The following is a 19,724-nucleotide window of genomic DNA, read 5'->3' on the forward strand; positions in this document are numbered from 1 at the left end:
GTAGCTTGATGTGATGGTAAATGGAAGTATGCGTTTCTTAAGCAACGAAGATTTATTTGATAGTCAGTAGTAAACTTTCATCACCTCTAAGTGAATGAAAGATAGAAATGCCTAGACACATGGATTTTACTATTTCATTTTGCTTATCTTTGTAAGTAAACTTGATGACTTAAGAGTATAACTTTAATATTCTATACTCATCAGAATTTGTATGATTCTACAAACTTTAATATTTATAAAAATTTAATTTGACTAATTTTAATTCGATCATTGAGTTTCAATGAAATGGGCATAAGAAAATTAAATTATATTTTTGAATAAATTTTTGATCATTTTTCGTTTGTTAGTTAATTAAAGTATTTTGTCATTATAATTTAAAAGTTGGAATAAAAAATTATAATGTTTTAATATAAATTTAATTTAATACTTCAGCAAAAAGTGAAATCTTCTACCTCAGCAGTTTCACATGGTCGATTCTATGACCATCTATAAAAAAGATAAATCAGAAAATTTACAATTGACAGAGAGGGCATTGTCTCAACTTAATACGAATTAAATTAAGTGTTTAGTTCAAAAATTTTGCACTCATTTTCCCTACCGTACTCTCATTAAGGCCAGCCCATATAGTATAACAGGCCCTGTACAATTCAGGCCCATTTAAACGGCTGGTTCGAGTCAAGACTCACTGTTGCCGTCGGCGGAGGCTCATCCAGGCTTCTCCGACTCCTCCGCCGCCAGTTCGAATTCTCTCTCTCTCTCTCTCTCTCTCTCTCTCTCTCTCTCTCCATGTTTCAGAGAACGCTCTCTCGAGCCTTACCTCTCCTCTCCAATGGGCTCTTACGAGACGGAATAGGCCCTCGCTGTGGCCATGCTTCACTTCGTTTCTCTTTCGCTTCTTCCTCATCCTCTGGCACTCTAGACCCTTCGATTTTACCGGAAGAAGAGAGCCGAGATGGCCCCGAAAGCCGAAAACCGGCAGTCTCAATATCAGTCGATCGGTCTGGGTTACACAATCCTCCAGGTGCGTCACATGATTCTGTTTTGTTTTCAGTTTATTGCTTATTTTTCTTGCTGATACCAATTGTGCTTTCTCAAATTTATGATCTAATTTCCCTTCTCAAACTGCTGAAAATGAAGAGCATCTGCACGAGCCATATACGGATTCTGAACTTGTTAAGCATTTAAAGAGCATCATAAAGGTAGTTCAGTATTCTGTTTTTCGCATTCTCGTATTTAATTGTGGATTCATCAACTGACGAGGCTAGGAGTGTTTTCGAGTAGTCTTAGTTATTCAAAAAGGAAAAAAAATTCCTTTTTTTCACTTAGAAAAAGATCTTCTCTGTTCTCATTGAGCAGCTGTATTCGCTTTCTGCTCTCGCCGAAAGATGATCACACAACCAGTTTTTTTTCAATTATGTTATAATTTTCTTCTCCTTTTATCTTATGTATGCGCAATTTTGTGATGCTAGTTGTATACTTTGTTAAGTTAGTGTCAAAATATGTCCCTTTCATCAGATGCAAAATTTGATTATATCATAATTTAGCTACTTAAAGGGCTCGAACGTTTTAAGCTTGATAGTCCATTGAGCTCCTTTTCAGCTACATGTGATGCAAAATTTGATCAATCATACCTCAACTACTTAAACAGCCAACACTTTGTTAAGTTCACTGAGGGGCTAACACACATGCAACTATTACATTATTTAACTCAATTTCTGCAATCATTAGTCACTTAGCTACTTTTGACATCCCTGCACTTAGGTTTACTAGATACATTAAATACGTCTGAGTTTTCTCCTTTGTGACATATTTTTCTTGGACTTGCTATGAGATTTCTGGTATTTTGTAAATCAATAGAACAATGTGAATTTTTTTTTATATTTTATATTTATTTTTCCTGTCTCAAAGAAACAACTCAACAAATTCCTGCCGTGCTTCATGAATTAATTGAAGCTTACGGAGACTGATAATATAGTAGATTTGTTTGAAATGTGCTCTTCATAAAGGAAATTTGAATATTTATAACTCTTTTCTTGTGCTAGCACAACCTTATTCAAATTTCAAGGACAATTAAGTTTAATTGAATTATTGGTTTTTATTTTTACCAAGTTTATGCTTTGGGAGGATCATGCCGCAGCTTGTAATTGTATATATTTATCTGGAGATGAAGACTCAACTTAGGTGAATCAAATATATTACTATTAAGAATGGATTTTGCAGTAACTTGGGTAGCTATCTACAGATTAAAATCACTACAAGACCCACGGAGAATAAACTTAGGTTTCTAACTACACATTGAAAACTCCCCTTATACCTAGAATTTATTAATTTTCTTCACCTATGAAGCTTGAGAATGAATTTCTAATTTTGTCATTTCTTTGTACCCTCAGTATTTTTGTGTTTATAAATCTTCTTAAATGCAATAATAATGCTCTTTGACTAATTCTTTGACATTTATGTTTGATAGTTCCGTGGAGGTCCTATTTCTGTTGCGGAGTACATGGAGGAAGTTTTAACTAATCCACATTCAGGCTTTTACATCAATCGGGATGTGTTTGGAGCTGGTGGTGACTTTATAACTTCCCCTGATGTCAGTCAGATGTTTGGAGAGGTAATGTTGTGCTGAATGCTGACAACTGCTACATTTTCATTCATTTTAAAATAGTTATTTAGTAAAAACATGTGACTAAAGCTTGAAATTTGTGTTAAAATGCTAAGGCGTAAGGAATATATTGATTATCTTGTATAATCATGAAAACAAAACTTATGTGCTATATTTTATCTATTAAATTAATTTTATGGGGTTTACATGCAGACATGTTGGTCAAGTTCAGGATCTGGTACTTGTGAAACTTTTATGCTTTTAATTCCCTGACACACCTTCCATCCAACTTCACATTCTGTTGTCCATTTATGGGCTTTGCCAAATCTTATGCTGATCTGTTCTGTCAAAATTAGTTTATATTTGATATGTATATTTAACAATAAAAATCTACAGTCTCCATTCTGTCTTATCTAATTTATTAAATTGTTCTGACTAACCCGAAATGTATTTGCTCAAATTATCATTGTTGTATGCCTGTTTTCCTTTACTAGGTATTCTTGTGACACAACAAGTCATCATATTGGCAGCTATGCCTCAAAGGAGTAAGGATATATTTGATTTTATTTTTCTTTAAGGACCACTTGTAAGACAGTTTAGCTAATACAGATTTATTCACAAAAGAGCCTCTAATTTCAAATGTGTCACAGACTATCAATAAGTATCGTTTAGGATTGCCCTGTATTTATTAGAATATTTCCTGCCATTTAGTCATTACTATTTCTTTTACTTTTCCCTTTTGTGCATGGGGATAAACAACCTTTCACGTAATAATATATATCCCACTTTGTTTTCAAAAGTATGATGTTACTGCAGATGGTGGGTGTTTGGACAATGTGCCTATGGGAGCAGATGGGCCAACCTGGAAATGTTAATCTCATTGAGCTGGGACCAGGACGAGGAACCCTCATGGCTGATCTTCTCCGTGTAAGAAAGTATCTTTTTCCTTAGTTGGTATAACTCCTTGTATCATCAAGAAATATAAACGTAAGCATTTTCTTGCAGGGATCTTCAAAATTTTCAAATTTTAAAAAAGCTCTTAACATTCACATGGTAGAATGCAGTCCTGTCTTACAGAAGGTCCAATATGATGCTTTAAAATGCATGGATGAAGCAACTAATGATGACAGCAGCTCCAAAAAAACAATCAGTATGTTGTCTGGAAGTCCTGTTGCATGGCATTCCATGCTGGAACAGGTTCCCTCAGGATGTATGATGCCGACTTCAGATTCATTAGCGCACAACATTAACTTTTACTTACTGCAATTTTCATTGTCACTTTGTGCTGCGGTTATTCAAAGACACTAACAATCTACATGATGTTTTAATCAACTTTGTTTGGGCAGTAACCTATAACATTTGCCAGCAACCTCTTGAAATGTTTGCTCTGATGCATGCCATAAGGCAGAAAAATATTACCTGAGAAACTTCAGTGTTCATTACTGTTGCTTTTTTCCTGCTCTACCTCCCTTCCTTGATCTATTATTTCTCTCATCATGCATGTGCCTTGCAACATCACTGAGTTTTTTTTGCCTGATTACCAAAGAACCACGCAACCATTCAGAAGTATCATGCATGAGGCTGATGTATATCCAGATTTTGGCAGAGAAGCATACTGATGAGCAAAAAACAAAAATGAACTTTGAATGCTAATAAGTATGGTTCCATACTTGCATGGAACATCATGATTTTTTTTTTTATTTCTGTGACTCAATTAATTTGATTGGTTCTTAACTTATCCTACTTTAAAAACTTTTTGAATTTGATATACCTCAAAGCAACTCTTATAATCTTCCTCTCCATCAATGCCAGCACAAGTTAGAACAGTGTGTATTTCACAGCAGAATCTAATCCTCAGTGCTTTAGCATTGGTTACTTGCCTACTACTTATCTTCATAATCTTGTTCTGTTGGTTTCATTTAATTTCTTTAGGGAAGAAATCCAAAATATGGTTCCAATGTTTGTTTAGCTTTATTTACTTATCTATTTGGTAGAATTGCTTGTATTTGCCAACTTGACTGAAATTCTGTGATGTTGTCTTGTCATTGATGTATTTTGGTTCCTCTATGTCATAAATTGCTTTAGCATATAATCTTTTTGACCAGATTGTGTATAATTGTCTTCTTGTAGTGCCAACCATCATAATCGCACACGAATTCTATGATGCTCTGCCAGTTCATCAGTTTCAGGTTTGTCAAAAGATCCTTTATTCAGTTTCAAGTTGTGCTTGCCATATCCCGTGTAACTGCATTTTCAGAATTTTTTATTTTCCACAAATGCTGTTGGATATTTCAGTAGGCAGTTTCACTTGGAGTAGTTATTATTTAGAGATCATTATGCTTCATAAACCAATTTTCTCATTGTGGATGTGTTCTGGTTATGGCTTAGATCAAACATACACGTTCACAGAAACTATCTTTTTAAATATAGTTGTTAAATTTGGTATAGCTTTTCTCATTTGAATGGTGAGTTTGCCGTCTCATCAATGGCTTGGTATGGCCTGATCATTGGACAGCGACATGAATCACTTCTCTTCAAGTTTGTTAACACACTCCTTTGGGTCGTCAAGGAACCCTACTGGTTGAGTGATCCCTTTGGGCAGATGCATTCCTTTGGGCAATTGAGTCACCCTTTGGGTTAGCTGGGTTAGCTGTTTCAACACACTCTTTTAGACAAGTTATTTAAAATGCCTACTGTCTCCGGGGTAATGGTAGTTGTTGGACTTCGAATTTTCTTCCACATAGGGAACGCAATCAAAGGATACACCCTTCGATTTATATAGTCAACACACTCATTTTTTTTATTTAAAATGCCTACTTGTTAGATTCCATCGACGTACTCTCTTTTGGGTAGGTACTGCTCAGGTAATCTATGCACTTTCTGGTAAGATAGGTCAAGGTGAGGATTGAATACTCTTTCTTTAAGATGATATCACCCCACCCAGTTGCTTATGCTTTATCAATACTCTCCCAAGATTCAATAACCTTCATCTTGAAATACGAACACTTCAAAGTTCGTGACTGGATACACTTTCAACGCCTTGGAACCCTTAAAGAGGAGAGAGAACTTTGGAGGAGACATCATAACTTGAGATTGAGTGACTTGAGAGAGGAATCTATGAGCCTTTAAATAGTGACAAGAAAGCTAGTGCTAATGGATAGTGTGAATGAAATATTTTCATTAATGTGAGAGAAGATAAAACTTCCTTTTCTTCTCTTTTTCTCAACCTAGGGAAGGGGTTGATTTAGAAAATGTGGAATGACATGAGTAGTTAATGCACATCTTAAAAATCCTTGATTTTAATTCCACATAACTAAAATTTGTGCATATTTGAGTTAGCGCTCATGCGTTCACATATGTGTTGGATCAAGCCAGACTATACCGATGAATGTCACAATTTTCCTCCAATAGTTCTGGATGCTAATTTCTCATTCACTTGAGAAATTGGTTTACAACAGTTTACTTGTTAAATAGTGTGCTTATGTCTCTATTTGATCATTTGGTTACAAAAACTAATTTCCAGCAAGAAATATAAGAATTTCTATGTAGAGGAATTAGCAAACTAGAGGGGAATTACCAAATTAGAGAAATTGTCTGTATAAACTGTAACCCTCAGTTTATAATTCTTCACTTAATGAACTCCAGGTTTCTCTCCCTAAAGAGTGAGGGAAATAACATCTTAATCTTTCCATTGCTCTGGTCTGGTTGACTTCAGGTCTGCATACAGTATGGTTTTTCCATCTCTGAACTCTTTTCTCACTCTTGGTAGCAGTTTGCTTGCATCAGCAAGGAAGGGGATTTCAATTTGCATCACATTTTCCTCTTAAAGAGTCATTCTAGTCATTTGCTAATGATATTTATCCACCAAATTCTTACACTTTTCACTGGTTCTGGCAAATTAGTGCCCTACTTTACATCCTAGTGAAAAAAAGGCGCCTCCTAATGTTTAAAATAGCATGCCTTTCAAAGACAATGACAAATATATCCATATGTTTCCATGGCTATCTATTTTTCATGATTCTTATACCTCTTTCTCGTCTTGATTTGAGTATTTTGTCTCAGAAAGCTTCTCGAGGTTGGTGTGAGAAGATGATAGATGTCTCTGAAGATTCATCGTGAGTGTTAACTAATTATCTCGGTATAGTTCCTTTTCTTGCTCTTGACCATCAGAAGATTAATGCCACGTACCATTATCTGGATTTCTTTGTAGCAAATTCCGCTTTGTGCTATCTCCATACCCCACCACTGCAAGTCTAGTATATCTGACTAAGCGGTGCAAATGGGCATCACCAGAGGTGGTTACGAAGTTGGAACATATAGAAGTATGCCCAAAAGCAATGGAACTGACTCATCAAATTGCAGAAAGAATTAGTTCAGATGGAGGCGGAGCTCTTATAATTGACTATGGAAAAGATGGACTTATATCTGATACGCTACAGGTCAAACTTCTCATTTTGAAACTGAATTTGGTTGCTTAGTTGTTTTCCTTCGAACCTTAAATTCTTGAAAGCTGCAGCTTTTCTTCTATTTGCATCTGTTTATTTTTTTTCTCCTCAATGGTTAAGTTCATTAAGATTTCTCATTGTAAATCTTGCCACTTATGTAGGCTATTCGTAAGCACAAATTTGTAGACATATTAGATGATCCTGGCTCAGCTGATTTAAGCGCCTATGTTGACTTTGCGTCGATAAGACACTGTGCTGAAGAAGCATCAGGTGTTGTGATTACATTCTGCCATAGTCATCCATAATCATTATTGCCATATGCATCTCCTCCATCTTTGAATTTACCCCAGTCTCCTGACTGCTTAGATTTTATTGCAGATCGAGTATCTGTTCATGGTCCAATAACACAGTCCCAGTTCTTAGGTTCTCTTGGGATAAACTTTCGCGTGGAAGCCCTTCTACAGAATTGTACTGAAGAACAAGCAGAATCTCTGAGAACAGGTTATTGGCGCCTTGTAGGAGATGGAGAAGCTCCATTTTGGGAAGGTCCTAGTGAGCTTTCGCCTATCGGTATGGGAACTCGATATCTGGCAATGTCAATCGTGAACAAGAAACAAGGCATACCGATTCCGTTTGAATGAATTAGAGATGCATCTGTTTGCCGCACACACATGGCACGCTGTATTATTCTACTAGCTTTCAAGCAGCTTGGAGGGCATAAGATCTCAGTTTGATCGAGTTGTATCAGCTTTCTGCAACTTCATGGCATAATAATAAGTCATGTTTTGATGCCACTGATGAGTATTAAACCTTGTGAGCAGATTAACTTATTGGAATAATGACTGAAACTTTGTTATTATTCCTTTTCATTTTAGTATAAGATACTAAATTTAATCGATATTCTTCATGAGAATGATAAATACAGTTGATTTTGCTACTAATATTCTCGACTCTCAGAAGCATTTGTTTGCTTGTTGTGTCTTTGCTTGTCGCGCCACCTGTTTGATGAAATGACTAAAAGGTCTGCCTCTCAATGAAGGTCTGCCTCTTGGAATTCAATGAAGGCATCCGCCGCTGCCGCCTTCCCGCCGGTGGTGGGGCGGTTGCACCGGTGCTTGTCTGACTTGGCATCGCTAGCAAGGTTCATCTGCAGCACTCTGCGTCACAGCGCATCGTCCGCCTCCTCCTCCTTCTTCTTGTCATACTCCGCCCACGACCCGTGCACCGCCAGCTTCCTGAAGCGCTCACCAACCAGGCAACATTAAAACCTCCGACAACAAATCGAACGACTTTATATGATCGTCTTTTCTCTGCTGAAAAATCGATTAGGGGAAAAATCGCGTAGGAGAACGAACAGAAGTTTGAGCAGCAAAGCCAGAAGATAGGCAAAGACAGCTCCATGGGCTAGCGGTATGACAACATCAATCGAGGATTATAAAAAATCGAACCTACATTTCTCACAAACTCCCCTATTTTATGATGCTTGGAAGTGGAAACATCTACCCCTCGTCTCTCTTTGACTGACGAGTTCAAGAACATGACAAGTCGAACTTTTTTTTTCCTCTCTCTTCTCATCTGACCTTGTTTCAGATAATCGCATTGTGGATTTGGGAGCAAAAGATGGAAGCCGATCTGATTCAGGAATCGTTGCCCGTAGACGCCATCAATCAGCATTCGCACCTTGGAAATGGCCGCCATACCGCTGCAAAGAAGATTCGAGATCGAAAGAAGAAGGAGAAAGAAGTAAAAGAGAGGGAAAAGGACGGAATTTATAGGCCCTTGGTCGAACGCCTTCGATTGACGGCTCCTACAGAAATAGCAGAGCGTGAGCCAGCTTTTAGCAGGTGAACATTCGGCGAGGATGACGGTACTAATTTTCCTCCTATGCAAGCGAATATACTGGAGAATATTCCGCGAGGATAATCCACCCAAGGTTATCAACAAAAACTGTGTTTGGTTTAGGTAATCAATGATTCCGGGGTAATCTTTTATGCTTGACACGTCAGCATACGTCATCAAAAAGGTAATGCAACCCGGAATCACATAACCAAGGAAAACGTAGGTTTTCCTGGATGTGGGTCACCGCAGGGAGGCGGCGGCGGCTACCGAAGGCGCGCCGGTTCTACTCGAAGAAGAAGTTCGTTCGAGTAATTAATTAATTAAGCACTAGAATATGAATAATTAATTAAATTATCTAATAATTAATAAATAAAATTTATACAGTTATTGAAAATATAATTTTAATAGTTAAAATTAACGAAGACAATCCTAATTTTTTTTTACTAAAAATTACCTTTAATCTATAACACTTCTAATTACAATTAACAAAATATAAATATTTAAATACGTTTATTAATGTTGATTCAGTTTTGCTCAAATACTTATTCCTATTTGTTAGAACCTCTCTTAAAATAATTTAAATTTTTAAAATTTATAATATAATATATTATTAATATTATAATTAATAATTTAAATTTAAAAATAATTAAATATCAAATTAATTTAATTGTAAAAAATGATTATAATTGAACTAGGGATAATATAGTAAATGTAAAAGTAAGTAATGTATTAAAATAATCACATAACCAAGGTAATCACGGATGACCTCCAACCAAACGCACCCTAATAATCATCCTCTTTAACAAGCAAGCTTGAACGATCTATCGACGGCTTCGATCGTTAGGACGAAGACAATAATTAATGGAATATTCTTTTACTTTGCCCGAGAGCCATTTGGAGATGTAAGCGATGATTGATGAATTGATGCCATTATCAAGAGTTTTGTATTAGGAAGGAAATCACATTTCTTAATAGATTTTCTCTTTTAGCATGCTTTGGAAGGAAATTACAGAAGAACATACAAATATGAATAACCAATTAAATGCAGATAATTTACAATTTACAGTCTTGATGAGCCGTAGCAAAAATTCCTTTGGTGACCAATCTTGGCGGTTAAGTAGCTGCTATGCATATGTACAATTAACGAATTATTGTACATCCAGTTAACTGCACAAATTATCACGGTTTCCACCAGAGTTACGTGGGGAAAAAGAATTGCAACCTTGACCGTTAAGAAGACTCCAAAAACACCTTCATAATGACAAAAATATCTTGATTGTTATTACTAGAACACACTTCAATATTTTGAAGCTTCATCATCTTCCTCATCAGAATCATAAAAATCACTGGCATCATCTTCATAAACAAGAGGACCATTTTTATCTTCTCTCTGAAGTGAAGAATCGTCATCGTACTGTATGGTATGTTTTGTCAATATTAACTATTTCCACCTTTTCAGAGATTCCCTGTACTTGCGTTGGAAAATGTTAGGAAGGCTCATGCAACCAATCTTTCAAGGTGATACAATTAAGCTAAGATGGCATCGTCATTGAGACAAAATTTTCTCGAGTGAGCAAGATAAATGAGACTTCAAAACTTCATCCAACCATAAAACCATAGAAACTGAAGGTAGAATGTTCCATATCAAAAGTCCCTTAGCTAAATTAGTTCAAGCAGGAGCATGCAATAGATAGATAGCCTTTTGAGAAGAAGGAAAAAAAAGAGTGGAAGTAGGGAAATATACATGAACTTTGCAAAAATTCAGAATATGTGATAGAATCATGTTTTCAATTTTCTGGCCTTTAAAGTAAACTAGGTGAATGCCCACGTATTGTGTGGTAAGTTTATTAGTTTTTTTGCTATAGCTAGTTGCTTGAACTTAAAAATATAATTAATTAACTATTAACTGTCTCTGCCCTTCTTCAAACTCTTCCATGCTCAATTTGGGCATATGATGATGTTGCTCAATGTTTAACCTGGTTCATTGATAGCCCCACTACCTGTCATAGTAGTACCATGAATTAGTTGTGGTTCAGAGGGCATCCAATGGCCAGATTCAAAAACCATAGTGGTCTATCCATTGTTTTGATTAAGACCGACAATGATCCAGCAATGAGATATGGTGGGAAGCAATGATTTGGTGGTGATATCCTGTAGCAACGTTTGTTGCTCAATGATCAGATGACCATTCATGGCTGGTAGTGATACTATGGTTAGATCCTATGGCCGGTAATGGTTAGCCAACATTTGGTGGCAACCAATGGTGGATACCATAGATGACCAATGATAGCTGCCATGGCCACTAGTGACAATCCTATTGGTGAAAGACAACGCGACCATTGACAGGCTGACGATGGTCTCATCATTGATGGTGATTGGTGATGAAAAAAGGATATATTGATCTTTTGTAATTTTCCTCCTCTTTCGAATCCATACATATTTGGGCAGATCAATTTTGAAGTAAAAGAGAAAAGAAGGGGTCCTTGTTGATTCCACTCTCTCTATAGTTCCATCTAAGTAGACAACTATCGCTCATCCTTCCTTTTCCATCACCTCCATATTGGCTCACTTCCTCCAAATAGACAGTGCCTATGTTCCTAGATTTGACTATACCTTTTTTTTTTTTTGCTTTTAACATATATAGAAGAACTTCGTCAACACGTGACAATGAATATTATAACATAGCAATAAAATAGTCCTACACATTGTGCGCGGTCATGATCTGTGAACCAATATTTATATGCCATGAACTGTGAACCATTATCCATATGATAGTAAAGCATGTTCTTGAACATTTCAAAAGCAGGTAAAAAACACTATTTTATGGACTATTCATAAAAAGTGATTTCTCCAAGGGAAAAGATATACTGATATTGGTACATACCCGTTCATCCTTTGGTACTTTTATGTTTTTCTCTAGCTCAATTATATGTTGGCTAAGAGCCTGCATTAAATATATAAAGAAATGACAGTTAAGGTCATCATATCAGCTATAAAAGAGTTAGGATGCAAAAGGGAACATACTTCATGGCGTTGGCTTGCTTCTGCACGTTTTAATGCTTTTGCCTTTGTCAAAAGATTTCTAGGGCGCAAGCTAATAGGCTGCTTATAATTCTTCCCACGATAGTAAACAAGTGCAAAACCTTTGGGGACAGGCTCAATTGCAACTAAAATACCACCACTCTCGTGTTCCAGGACTCTTGCAGTGTCCTCAACAAAAGCTAAAGTTTTCTGCTTAGAGATTAACTTAACAATTTCTCTATGTTTCCAATGCAAGTGCATATTCTCAATTACACCATCAAAAACACCACGAGTTCCTGAGTTTGGAGCAAACAAATAATCAGTCTAGCAATGATTCTGCAAAAACTATCAAAAGACAGAAACTGACCAAGTGGCAAGTATGCCTTCATTTGCAATCCAATTCTGCGAAACACAGATCTTTCTTCATCAGTGATTGTTTCCTGATCTTCACATGGATTGACAGGAACCATGGATGCTTCAATCTTAGCAAGCAATTTCTCAGCTCTTGCCTTCTTTGTTTGAGCCTGTCAGTAAGGCAATAAAAATTATCTATTAATAATAAGGAATCCCTTTAAAAGGGGAAAAAAAAACAATCACAAAAATCACAGTGAAAACCAGATTTCTTTAGAGCAGGTGTATACTATATATAACATTCCAAGAATACACTGAGATTTTTCAAGCAACAGCAGCTAGTTAAATAGATGCATCCTGGATATTTCATATGCATATTCATCTACTTCCAGTAACACTTAGGAGCATCCTATTGCTATAACAGTTAGCATTAGTTATTCGTTCTTAATGCAAACATCAAGAACACTCTGAAACAGCCAAAACAATATAAATAAAAGCCTACAAGTTTAGAATGTACAACCTTAAGAGTTCCTTTAAAGCAAGCTAACTATAAGAGACAAAGCTCTAGAATTTTGTAGAGATTTATTATAACAAAATAATATGTTAGTAAATTCAAGATACATGCCATTTGAAATTTCACAAAAACAGACACATAGAATACCAAAGAAGAAGCAAGCTTACAATGGATATTTTATGTTTAACCCTTTTAAAAAGCTTGGTTGTTTTACAGCTTAAAGCTTCTTCTTCCATTGCATTGTGCTTTTCCGTGGATATATGTCTTCCCCACTGTGCTTGAGCCTTGAGAAACTCGGCCAAAGTACCAACAGGTGCATGCCCCTCAGGTGCATTTACACAAGGTTTTCGAACTGTGCTTTTTCGCAATTGCTCCTCTGCATCTTGGATTTCTTTTGTCAATTCCTCCCTTTCAGACAAAGCTGTGGCCACAGAAGTTGGAATGAAATCCTTTCCACGATAAATAACAATGTAATACTTGTTTCGAAGAAGTACAGTTCCTCCAGTCAAAGCCTACAAAGTAAAGCAACCATTTAAATTTATAAGTCATATTGTTCCAAATGTCAATCTGTAGTCTGTACAATCATAAATAATTTGCATAATGTACTATACTAGTCCCAACTGCAACATGTACATCCTTTCTTTTAAAGGAATGTAGTAAATAACTTGTTAGCTCCAAAGATAAGAGAAGTATTTTTTTTTTCCAGCATGTAAGATAAGTAAGTCAGATATAAGGACATATTAGACAGATGAACAAATAACGCAGGAAAAAAACATGGATGAGTACCAAACTAGACTAAGTTAATAATTAAAAATGTTTCTGTTTAGAAAGTAAAAAGGGTGTGGACCAAGGGAAACTGCTGGAACTGCTACAAGTAATTAGGAAACCAGTCTATATTGCAATTCCATTACACTATTGACTGGATTCTTAAAATATAATAAAACAAATGGACCAACTACGACGGCATGACCAAAAGAAAAAAGCAAAATGGTTTTGCTTTCACATGCCAATAAGAAAGACATTATACACTGGTACTGATTGCTTAAGTGGAATGAGGCTTTTAGCGGAGTGAAAAACTGAGGAAGAAAAGTTTGTATATGCTGGAAGAAAAACCTTCGACCAAGTTCAAAATGAAACCAATCCCAACAAAAAGACCCATTTGAAGATAACAAGGAGTATTCATCACAACTATGCATTAGAACAATCATAGTTTATACACCCAATACAGAGCTACTCTCCTCTTGGAAAATAAAATTTCTAGCCAAGTATCATGTTTTAAATCTTTAAAGATGCCTAGATAGATAGAAACATAAGAAAAAAAATAACTATTGAAGGACTAAAAAGGTATACAAACCTTCAATTCTTCAGCCATAAGTTTGTTGTTGGTATTTTGAACTCCCTGTTTCACAGCAATTTTCACAACTAAACTTTTTTCCCAAAGTTTCAGAATAGCAGACGCCAAACCATGATGGTGTCTGTTTCTCCCTTTACCACAAAAAGTTGAGGTGACATCATTAGCATGAAAAAAAGGCAATAAAGAAACAAAATTGAGAAAAACATGTTGACCAAGCATACCAAGGGCAAAATGACAAGGAAGCTTCTTTGTTAGCTTTCTCAAGTTTGTCATCTCTGAATTGGTAAGCCGCACTCGCATACCAGTAGGCAGAAGTCTAAAAGGTGTTCTAAAACCAGGAATATTTTGAGGTAGCAAATCAGCATCTACAGGTAAAATCCCAGTTCCCCACCAATCAGTAAACCGAGGACCTAAGCCATCAAGCAAGTTATTAAACTCCACTTCCTCATCTGTCAGATTTACATCATGTTCAAGGTTCAAATCAGATGGACGGGAAGTTTCAGGTTTCGAGGACATAACACAATCAACATTCTCGCCCAATGTGGTGGTTTCTGAAACATCTGGAATAAATAGTGATTCAGTTTCATTTGATACTATTGTCTGATTGCTTTCCATATCTGATAATTGAGTTCTAGAAGGTGGCTTGTAGTTGCTACCCCGATAGACCACCATAATGCTACCGGATCTCCAAATGACCAATCCTCCAGTCCTGCTCTGTTCACAAGCATAGCATTTATATATCCATCAGCATGAGGAAACGTGTAGTGTGTGACTATGGTGAAATTGTGAACAGCAAGTTTGCACATTGAATTTTGACTACAACACTAGAGCAGACCACGAGAATAGTTCAACAAAGGTGAATGATCCATAGTAAATGTTCTAATTATCTACTAAAAAATTCTAATATTGTCATTTTTGGTTTCTGTTCAAGCTTTTATTTACTAGAAAATATCTTATGATAGAAATTTGTCCCCAACAATACTCAGACACAGGATCTGGATGGTGCACTTGGTTCTGTGAACATACCAGAAAACAAACATGATCAGTGAACAGTGGTTGTTTGACACTTGACATGTTAATTTGACCTAGATTTCTAAATTTGTCGTGCACAACAGGCATTGTTAATGTACCAGGAAGCAAACATGATCAGTGTACAGTTTAAATGATGGCATTGTATTCACTACAGCAAAGTGCCTGAGTTCTACACAAACATGTCAAGGTGTGGGAGTGGTGCAGCCTAGTACATGAGTTCTAAATGTAAGCTAAACTTTTCCCACCTTACTATTACTCCCTTGCATAGTAAAATTAGTAGCTTTTGAATCCAGTGTTGGTTAAAATGTGCCTCTTGACACATGCAGCTGTAAGGGACTAGGGAGCTCAGGAAGAGTGGAATTTTCTTCTTTGGAGAGTCTTTTGTAAGATCTTTCTAGTTTTCTTATGGACATAGCAGAGGAATCAATGCAGATCAAAAACTTCTAGATACATGCAGACAGTATTTTTTTTTAATGTTTTCTCAATACTTTTGCCTCGCATTGTTATAGGTCAAGGGAGTTTGCTTAGGCCAAACAATGTTGAAGCAATGCCTGGATAGATCGAGCATCTCAACCAGCACTCTACGGGTGCCATGGTTCAATCAACAATCTCATGAGAGAGAAGAAAGATTCTCCAAATTAAAATTTCTATAAAGGGTTGAATAATAAAAAAAAAGTGAAGGAACCTTTTTTTAGGTGTTAAAATAACCTAATCCAACAAGACTCGAAAAAACAAATTAGATTTACTATTAAAAATAATCAAAATTAAAGAATATTTTAAATTAACTAGATATAAAATATAGTTGAAATTTGGATGATGTACTAATTAATTTGTCCAATGTTGCGAAGTTATATTTAAAGGGGCACCACTACACTACAGCTAGTAGGGTTCTAATGTTGACATCAGAATCAAACATGTGAAAAAAAATAGATAATGTGCTTATGCTTGTAGACATCACTCGGATACATAAGGAGGGATGTGCGATTAGTGAGCATACATGGAACGATGTTCCTCAAAACATTGAGCAAAAGAATAGAATGGATAATTATATGCATGAGTGAGTAGTGCCATTGACAGAATCAGTTACACACAAACTTAATTTAAGTAAATCAAATATTTTTGAAATATGCAGTGGTGGAGCATGCCTAGAAAAGAAAAACCTTTGTGGAACTTCAAGTTTTAGATTGAGCGATGGAGCACAGCATCACTAGGATGCAAGGTCTTGTTAATTTTTTCACCATTGTCGAGAAAGGGGGTCAAGGGAGGTTGATAGCCTCGTTTTACATGATGCAAACAGTGGTTTGTCAGGGTTTTCTCTGTACTTTAGCTATCAATTGGCATAAACTAGGATTCTCTTCTTGGACGATAGGCTTAAGATCATACTGCTATATTGCTTTTCTGTTTCTCTTTCTTATGTATTCGTGTGCCATGCATTTTGTTGGAGGAGGTTATTCTTGCACACAATGTGCTCGTTGTATTGCTGCTAAAATGAAGACAAAGATTTCCACCATGTGACTTTGTTGGGTGACTTCCATCTTGTAGGCGCTTTTACAGCCTTGATTTAGTCCAATTCAAGATGGTTGACGAGAGCATCTACCTTATTGGACTTTGATCTATTGGTGTTTTCCTGAAATTGTTGATGCCAAAAGTGATGCAAGAAAGGCCTCAAGCACAACCATGTTGTTTAGAAAACTTTATAACACAGCACAAATTTAGGCAATATAGAATCTCTTTAGTTGAACTTGTACCTAAATGAGTACATACTTACTTTCATATACTCAGATTATAACTGCATTGTGTAGCAAGATTAACCTAGTACTCCAAGATAGATGTAAAAGGAATAATTAAGATCAAGAAGCAGAACATGACTATAAGAATACCAACCTCAACGAGCTCATGAGCTGTCTTCATATTATGGACTAAATCCTCGTGAAACTTTAGCCGAACTATCTCTGACTTCCTCCACGCATCATGAATCTTCTCGGTAATGGCCTGCGTGACACCTGCTTTCGGCACAGTGATCCTTTCTTTCAGAATGATGCCCATCCGCCTGAGCCTCCGCAGCGTGGAATCCTCAATGGTAAGCTCTGCTAAAGTTGGCGCCTTCACTCTCTTTCGTTTTGCGCTCTCTGTATCCTCTTCCTCCAAAAACCCTCGGTAGCCTTCCCTCTCACATGGCAGAAGAATTCGGCCCGCAATTTGCTGCGAATGCGGACGGCTCCAGCTCTGCTCTAGAAGCATACTTAACCTCCCGTTTCCGCTCAAAGGTAGCTTTTTCCCGTCTCCGTCCGTGTCCGCTTCTTCTTCAGAGTCGAGTTCGAGGTTACGCAGCCGATATACGATCCTCTCAATAGAGCCGCCTCGGCCAATCTCAAGCTCTGTAGGCTTCTTCTCTGCAGGAGCGTGGGATGTAGACGTCTCTGGAGGATCCCACTGCTGCAGCCAGGGCGCGGAGGGGAGCCGGGAGCGGATAGGCGATTTGGGAGTACTACTCAGATTCCTGTCGTCATCGTCTTCCCGCGGTGGCTTGCGTTGTCTGGAGGAGTGCCAGGCGTCGGAGTCACCGCCCCCGTGCTCAGCGAGGTGGATGGAGGACGACGCGACCGCGGAGAAGAGGAGGCAACGGAAGCGGCAGCGGAGGAGAGAGAGGGAGAGAGAGAGTTGGCGAAAGCAGAGAGGGAAGGAGCTGTGAAAAGGGAGCTCCGCGATCTTTGGGAAGGAAGGTCGTATTGGAGCTCCTCGATGCGCACAGAAGGTGTTTGAGAATTTGCTCAATAGAAGATCGCGATATTACGTGCATATTTGCACAAAATATCATCTGTATTATGTGATTAGGGGAATCGAATAAATAGTTTAAATCCATCGAATTTAAAATTTTAATTATTTTATTTTAAAATCTATTAATTCGATTAAAAAAAATTTGATTTTTAAAATTTTTTATTTTAAAATTAAATTAAATTAATTAAAATAAAAAATAATTTATAAATTTTTATAAATTTATAAATCTTTAATTTATTAATAATTTTTTTATAATATTTAAAAAATTTTGATTATTTCAATTAATTTGATTAAAAATTAAATTAATTGATATTTTATTAATTTAGATTTTTATTTAAAATATGATTTTCGTTAATTCAATTTTGATTAATTCAATTCAATTCGGTTTAATTTAATTTTAATCAAATATTCATTCGATCTTAAAGCAAGATGAATTTTTAATATATAAATGATGACTCAACCTAATCAATTAAAAGTTAAATTTGATTAATTAATAGTTAAGTCGATTAAGTAATTCTTATTAGATTATCAATAAATATAATATTTACACTCAATTTAATTAACTACTCTATCAACTAAGATAATTAAGGTCGGTAGTCGAATAATAAAACAGGAGCGGTCAATTGATAGAAGGATGGATATAAAAATTCATAAATAGAGTCATTAATTTAACAAAATTAAATTGTGATTGTCAAATAACTCAAAAGCTATAGTAAGGTAGGTGATTGAATAGGAAAAGATTGTCAAATAACTCTATAGGAAATTAAAAGATTGTAAAATAGTATTTCTTTAGGGCATGCTTCCTATGATAAATAATCTGCCATAGATTTTCCTAATAGCACTTTGAAAGAAAAGGATCTGAGGGAAAATTTTAATTTAAAAATTATGATACGTGCACAATCTATTTGCTTCTGGATAATGGTGAGATGGTTATGTTCATCATCGATAAATCAGAGCAAAGATTAGATTGGTGTCATCTTCACTTTTTAATTTATTCAGTCAATCATCCTCAAAATTAATCAATTTAAAAGGTTGGATATTTATACAAAAAATAAAAAAATAAAAATTTAACATGCTATATTCAAAAAATGATAAGTATTTCTATTTTTAACAGCTCCGGTGATCGATCATCCCGCAAAGTGATTGCTGCTGTACACAGAATTTACCTGCATATATATTATGTTGTTTCTGTAACTTAATGTGCTCGATTTTTTCTTTTCTATTTGAAGCTGTATATTATTGTAGTTAATTATTTGTTTGAAAGAACAGATAACCTAAAATTCAAGATGATTAATTATTAAATAAAAAATAAAAATTAATTGCTATATTTAAAAAATTTAAATACAAAAAATTTAAAATGTTGTAGCATAATATGTTGAAACAAAATCCATAACGTCAATTGTGGGATTCGTTACCTATGCAAATTGTATGTTGAGCTATATCAGAGGTACAAGGAATTATTGGGAATATATATATTTGGATCAGTTATTGCACGAGTCAGCAGGTTCAAACATTGAATGTCTTATACGTATGTTTTTTTTGTTCGTACTATTCAAGAAAAGACTAATTAAGTGTTATATGCTTGTAAATTTTCACGCAAATTGCTCGTATTCAATTTTTTTTTCTTGTTCAATCAAAAGAGAATCCATTTTTACTCATAATCCATGCAACTTATTCTAAGTTACGTTTTCTTGTTATACATATATGTAGCTCTTTATCCATTTGTACTCTTTATCCATGAATCTCAAGCGTAATGAATTAAATGATTGTCAATCTATCATCTAGGTA

At 35.8% G+C, this 19,724-nt stretch overlaps 1 protein-coding gene and 1 pseudogene across 2 annotated transcripts; one reads left to right on the forward strand and one right to left on the reverse strand.

The window, feature by feature from the left end:
- Positions 1–687: 687 nt before the first annotated feature.
- LOC141832909 (uncharacterized) lies at positions 688–7,906 on the forward strand. Of its 2 annotated transcripts, none has more exons than XM_074720275.1 (10): positions 688–1,021; positions 1,138–1,199; positions 2,468–2,611; positions 3,419–3,529; positions 3,608–3,812; positions 4,733–4,791; positions 6,665–6,717; positions 6,813–7,041; positions 7,209–7,317; positions 7,426–7,906. In XM_074720275.1, exons 1-10 carry the CDS (start codon positions 787–789, stop codon positions 7,686–7,688), a joined length of 1,470 nt encoding a protein of 489 aa, XP_074576376.1. In that variant the 5' UTR covers positions 688–786; the 3' UTR covers positions 7,689–7,906. The 2 variants fall into 2 exon arrangements, with proteins under 2 accessions (XP_074576376.1, XP_074576377.1); XM_074720276.1 differs by having other exon boundaries at positions 3,608–3,752.
- Positions 7,907–9,955: 2,049 nt separating this feature from the next.
- On the reverse strand, positions 9,956–17,958 carry LOC141833963 (CRM-domain containing factor CFM3, chloroplastic/mitochondrial-like; annotated as a pseudogene).
- Positions 17,959–19,724: the final 1,766 nt, after the last annotated feature.

Source organism: Curcuma longa, chromosome 8, assembly GCF_044706935.1.
Source record: "Curcuma longa cultivar G26 ecotype Majalengka, Jawa Barat chromosome 8, ITB_CL_G26_1.1, whole genome shotgun sequence".
Lineage (NCBI taxonomy): Eukaryota > Viridiplantae > Streptophyta > Magnoliopsida > Zingiberales > Zingiberaceae > Curcuma > Curcuma longa.